Here is a 6,388-nt window from a genome sequence, read left to right as displayed (position 1 = left end):
GACAGTAGAGATGCTTAAAGAAAGCAAGAAAATGGGAAGCAGCTTGGTAGCGGGCTGAGAAGCGCAGAGAATCAGCAGGGCAGGGCCGACCACGGAGGGCGCTCCAGTTGGTCGTTGAGGGCCGATCCCTTCATGATGGAGTACAGAAACTTGAAGTTGCTCGGCGACAACTGCAGGGGAGGGAGGGGGCAGGCGTTTTCCCAGAGGTGCTCGGGGTCCATCACTCCGGGCCAGCTCCTGAGAGCGGGAGTCGGATGCGTGGGGCCCGGGCGGTAGAGAAGGCCACCGAGGGCCGGAGACCGACGGGGCGATCTGAGAGTCCGGGGGTGAGCGTTCAAGCCCGAACGTGTCTAGCGGAACCCGCGGCCCGGAAGAAGCACACTCCGAGGAGGAGAGACAGCTAAGGGCCGGGCAGCCGCTGCCAGACGCCTCTCTGTGACGCGGCCGCTGAGCGATGACGCGCTGACCCGCCGCGGCCTCCACGTCTCAGGTTCCGCAAAGGCCTGTGGGAGCGACCCGGGAGAAGGAGGGCCAAGATGGCGGAAGCGGCGGAGTCTCCAGGAGACCCGGGAACAGCATCGCCCAGGCCCCTGGTGAGCTTGGGATCTGCGACAAAAGGGACCGAGGGTGAGACAGAGTGCCCCCTAAGGAAGTCGGGAGACGGGCTCGAGGCCTCAGAGAGCCGGAGCTCCTTCCCCCCGGCTGGCCCTTCCTGTACCGGATGCCAGAACCAGTCCCAACACTGCACTTGTTCTTTAGGTTAACCGTTTTGCCCCTTGCCCTCCTCGTTCCTTCCATGTCTTCTTGTGACACTCCTATCCCCCCCATACTAGTGGGGCTCCTCTTCGTCCCCTACATTGTGTTAAATGCCGAGGTTTAGGTGGTTTCTTAAGTATCTTTTCTTACTCTGTCTCTTCATTTTATGAAAACCTGTTACCAGCCCTTGTTAGAGGAATAATGAGAAATTGTTTCCCATGCGACAATAACGTTTTATTGCTTATAACCTTATTTTTAAAACATTTTTATTTTTTATAACTTTAGTATTGACTTGTTTAGTGACCCCAGTAGACTAGGTTTAATCCCAACTTTTCCTGTCACAGCTCCTTGCCATCCTCTTCAGATACTCTCTTGCTCTTGTCTCTGCAGGGGATAGAATTTCCATTGTAAGTATAAGCCCAGAGTGTGGACAAGTATTTAAGAATACAGAGCCGGGCTCGATGGCTCAGCCTGTAATCCCGCGCCTTTGGGAAGCTGAGGTGAGTGGATTGCCTGAGCCCACAGGTTCGAGACCCGCCTGGGCAAGCCAGACCTCATCTCCACAATAAATCAAAAATCAGCCGGGCGTGGTAGCTTGCGCCTGTAGTTCCAGCTACTTGGAAGGCTGAGGCAGAAAGATCCGGAGCCCAGCAGGTCGAGGCTGCGGTGGCCGGGAGCGGCCACTGCACTCCAGTCTGGGCGACAGAGTGAGACTCCAACTCAAAAAAAAAAAAAAAAAGAATACAGGGTTTGGCTGGGCGTGGTGGCTCCAGCCTGTAATCCCAGCACTTTGGGAGGCCGAGGCGAGAGGATTGCCTGAGTCCAGGGATTCGAAAACAACCTGGGCGACTTGGTGAGACCTTGTCTCTATAATAAATCAAAAAATTAGCCAGGTGTAGTGGCATGTGCGCCTGTAGTTCTAGCTCCTTGGAAGTCTGAGGTGGAAGGATCGCCTGAACCCCACAGGTCGAGGCTGCGATGGTCGTGAGTGTGCCACTGCACTCCAGCCTGGGCGACAGAGTGAGACTCCAACTCAAAACAAAACAAAATGAGAATACAGGCTTTGGAGTTAAATTTACCTGGGCTGGAATCTACCCATTGTGCTGCTTGTGTATACTTAAGTCATTTCAAGAAGGGTGTTTCTTCATCTGTAAAATGGAGATAAAAATAACTGCCTCAAAGAGTTTTTAGAAATATCAAATGGCAAAATTTATGTAAAGTGCCTAATACTATCACTGCCACGAATTAAGAGGTATAACTAACTCAACATTCTGCCCTGATATCCCTCTTCCCAATGTGTTTAGTGTTATATAGTAGTAGCTCAATACATGGTACTTCCCTTTCCTATGTTTTAAATTGGCAACTTAACATAGTGAACTGAAATGGGAGTTAAGTGAACTTGATTCTAATCCTGGCTCCTCTGCTTACTAGCTCTGTTTGTTCATCTCATCATTCATTCAACAAATATTTATTGAGCATCCATGATGTTCCAGGGAACTCTTTTAGTCACTGGGGATATAGCAATGGAAGAGAGGGAGTTGGCTTAAGTTCTCGTGGAGCATTTGTGACCTTGAGTAAAATCACTCTGAATCCCAGTTTCCTCATTTGGAAAATGTTGATAGAAACTCATCACGGGATTAGTGAGAGGACTAAATGATCTAATATACACACACAGTGCCTACCGTGACATAGTCATAGTTGCTTAGTTGGTTTTAGTTCCCATCTATGGTCTATACTGCCCCAATCCTCTTTATGAAGCTTTCCCAGTTATCTTTAATAGTTCTAGTCACTCATTTACTCAGTACGCTTCTATTTGACAAACATTTATTGAATTCCTACAATGTGTAATGCACTGTGCTAGTTGCTTTAGGGAATACAAAGGGGGCCTGCTCCTATGGTGTTGTAGTCTAATATGTAGGGATAAGACAAATACACAATGTTAAAATAAGGCAATATATGAGAAAGTAACACATAAAATATTAGGGAAATTTAAAAGAGGATCCAATCATGTCCAGTTGTAGCATGTCCAGACAAGCTACATGGTAGAAGTTCTATTTGAGAAGGCCTTAAAGGATGAAATTTTAGGTGAGCATAATAGCTATCAGTGATTGAGCACCTGCTATGTGCCATGCATTGTGCTAGACATCCTCTGCACATTTTCTAAACCACACAGCAACCATTTCAGTTAAGTGCCTTTTGACTGCATTTTATGTACAGATGAGGGAATAAGATGCAGAGAGGTATGATGATTTTCCTAAGGTCTATATCCAGTTAGTGGCTAGACCAGAAATTTCAACCTAGACCTCATTTTGAAGCCCAGACTATTTCCTTTTATGCTACATAGCCATTAATGGACAAGGGCACAGAGGTTGGAAGATGCTAACGTAGTCAAAGAACAACAGAGATCACTTTGGCTGAAGCACAAGGAGATAAACCTTAAGTGGTAAGCCTACTGAATTAGGGAGGCAGTATGGAATAGTGGTTAGGAATGTGTGTTCTGGAGTCATATTGCTTAGGTTTGATTCTGAGCACTGTCATGTAACTAGTAGGATATTGGGGAAGTTACCAAACTCCTCCATGCCTCAGTTTTTTCATCTGTAAAACAGAGACACAGCAATACTTGGTTCATAGGGTCGTTAGATGGGTTAAATGACTTAACACATTGGATGAATTAAAACACTTAATAGAGTGCCTGACACATAGTAATCATGCAGTAAGTGTTATTTCTTATTGGCTACTAACATCAGAGGTTTAATGGCATATAGGAAGCCAGTAGAAATTTTTGAGAAGGATTTTTTTAAAATCATGAATTTGGTTGGGGGCAGTGGCTCATGCTTATAATTCCAGCACTTTGGGAGGCCACAGCAGGAGGATTGCTTGAGCCCAGGAGTTCAAGACCAGCCTAGGCAACATAGTGAGCCCTCATCTCTACAAGAAATAAAAAAATTAGCCGGGCATGGTGGCATGTACCTGTAGTACCAGGTACTTGGGAGGCTGAGGCAGAAAGATCACCTGAACCCAGGAGGTTGAGGTTGTCATAAACTGTGAGTGTGCCACTATACTGCAGCCTGGGTGACAGAGCAAGACCCTGTCTCTAAATATAAAAATAAATAAATACATAAAATCATAAACTGGACTACATAATGGAAGATGAATCACAGTGGGGAATATATGAAATCTAGAAGACTAGTGAAGCTGTTACAGTATTTCTGGGAAGAAATGATGGGGATCTGGACTACAGCAGTGGTGGTAGATGTGAGGATTATTTATTTATTTAAAGTTGGAGTCTCACTCTGTTGCCCAGGCTGGAGTGCAGTGGCATGCTCACAGCTGCCACAGCCTTGGCCTACTGGGCTCAGGAGATCCTTCCACCTCAACCTTTAGCTGGAACTATAGATGAATACCACCATGCCCGGCTAATTATTTTATTTATCGTAGAAACGAGATCTTGCTTGCCAAGTTGCCCAGGCTGGTCACAAATCCTTTGTCTCAGACAATCCTCTCACCTCGGTTCCTGAAAGGTGCTGGAAATACAGGTATAAGCCATTGCACCCGGCCATATATGAGGATTTTAGAGACAAGGCCGAGTCCATGAGGGTTTGTAGTATGCTAGGGAGAATGTCATAGATCAGTGTTTTCCAAACTTTAACATGCATAGCAATCACTTGAAGAATCTTGACAAGTTGCAAGTTCTGATTCAGTTGGTCTAGGAAGGGGCCTTGGATTCTGCATTTCTTTTCTTTTTTTTTTTTTTTTTGAGTTGGAGTCTCACTCTGTTGCCCAGACTGGAGGGCAGTGGCCGCTGCTGGCCACCGCAGCCTTGACCTGCTGGGCTCCGGCGATCCTTCCACCTCAGCCTTCCAAGTAGCCCAAGCTACCACACCCGGCTAATTTTTGATTTATTGTAGAGATGAGGTCTTGCCAAGTTGCCTAGGTGGGTCTTAAACCCGCGGGCTCAGGCAATCCACTCGTCTTAGCCTCCCAAAGTGCTGGGATTACAGGCTGAGCCACCGAGTCCAGTCGGATTCTGCATTTCTAACAGGTTCCCTGGTATACTGCTGTTGCTACTACTACTCCCAGTACCACACTTTGAAAAGCAAGGTTATAGATACCCCAGAGTATGATGTTCTGAAGAAAAATACAAAATATATGAGGAGCGTTAGCTGGATGAGGGCCTTAAAAGTTGATTAGTTCAGTTTTGGACATATTTAGTTTGAGATAGTGGCAGATTGTTCAGTAGATACCCAATAGGCAGTTGGACTTTAAAATCTGGACTTCAGGGCTCAGAAAAGATTAGGACTAGAAATGTTGACTTAGGAGTTGTCTGTACAGAGTTAAAAACACAGAATTTTGGGTGATGCCTATATTTAGGGGCAGGAAAAAGAATGATAATAATGGGCTCCTGGGCTCTGTGAGGAAGCTGGCCCAAGGTGAGGAGGCCTTGCCACTAGCCCGCTCTCCATCCCACCCCTGGGAGCCATGCCTTTTGAAATGAGCTGATTCTTGCTTAATGCTACTCTCTTGTTGGCTCATTTCTCTCTCCAGGAGTTTGGTCAGTAGTATAACCCATTTGCTCCCAGTCACTTTTTTTTTTAAGTTGCAGTCCCTGCTCTTATCATGTTCCCCTCACTGGCCCAAGTCAGGCAGAACAGTGTACATGTGTGTTTCTGTGCACATGTGTGTGTATATGCGCAGCAGCCTGTCTGCACATGAGAAAGGGTAGGGGCATGGAGTCCAAGTTACCTTTCTTTCCCACTGAGGGCTGGATAGAGAGCAGGGTCCATTATTTGAGGGCCTGGAAGTCCTGTCTGTGCTACAGGGTGCTGGAGGGTTACAGTTCCTGGCTCAGGTCATGGAACAAAATGTTCTAATTCTCTTGAGAGGAAATTTAGAGGATAGGGTGGGGATCGCATGGCACTTTAGTGACTACAATGACTTCTTGATACCAACTACCTGGAGTTAGGTCAAACTTCACAGGCTGAAAGCTCAGTCCTGTCTGGACGCGGTGGCTCAAGCCTGTTATTCCAGCACTTTGGGAGGTGAGGTGAGAGGATTGCCTGAGCCCATGGGTTCAGGACCAGTCTAGGCAGCATGGTGAGACCTCGTCTTTACAATAAAAATAAAAAAATTAGCCAGGTGTGGTAGTGTGCGCCTGTAGTTCCGGCTACTTGGAAGGCTGACACGGAAGGATCGCCAGAGCCCAACAGGTCGACACTGGGGTGGCCGTGAGTGTGCCACTGCACTCCAACCTGGGCAGCAGAATGAGACTTCAACTCAAAACAGCAACAACAACAACAACAACAAAGTACTTAGTCCTCTACAAGATTGCTGTTTCTTCAGACACCAGCCACAAGTTTGGGGGTTCCCAGAACCATCCTCATTTCTGACCAACTAGGTACAAATTCAGGGGTTCCTATGATCCCTTCAGGTTCCATAATTCACTAGAAAGACTCAAAAATTAGGAGGCTGAGGTGAGAGGATTTCCTGAGTCCAGGGCTTCAAGACTAGCCTGGGCAACTTGGTGAGACCTCGTCTCGACAATAAATCAAAAAATTAGCTGGGTGTGGTGGTGCACGCCTGTAGATCCAGCTACTTGGAAGACTGAGGCAGGAGAATCGCCTGAGCCCAGCAG

The 6,388-nt window shown here is 46.9% G+C and overlaps 1 protein-coding gene across 4 annotated transcripts in view; it reads left to right on the top strand.

Moving 5' to 3' along the window:
• Positions 1–378: 378 nt before the first annotated feature.
• The window catches only part of YIPF6 (Yip1 domain family member 6), a 37,349-nt gene continuing 31,339 nt past the window's right edge, over positions 379–6,388 (top strand). For 2 of the 4 annotated variants that reach the window (XM_008058351.2, XM_021712480.1), the window contains exon 1: positions 379–593. In XM_008058351.2, coding sequence (XP_008056542.1) covers positions 537–593 — 57 coding nt within the window. In that variant the 5' untranslated portion in view covers positions 379–536. Of the gene's footprint in view, positions 628–6,388 lie in introns of all 4 variants that reach the window. The other 2 variants (XM_021712481.1, XM_021712482.1) reach the window with 2 other exon arrangements.

The sequence above is a fragment of the Carlito syrichta genome, unplaced genomic scaffold (genome assembly GCF_000164805.1).
Source record: "Carlito syrichta isolate Samal-C Ts95f unplaced genomic scaffold, Tarsius_syrichta-2.0.1 Scaffold303306, whole genome shotgun sequence".
In the NCBI taxonomy this organism is placed as follows: Eukaryota; Metazoa; Chordata; class Mammalia; order Primates; family Tarsiidae; genus Carlito; species Carlito syrichta.
The sequence above is the reverse complement of the archived record's forward strand: the minus strand, read 5'-3'. Positions and strand labels throughout refer to the sequence as shown.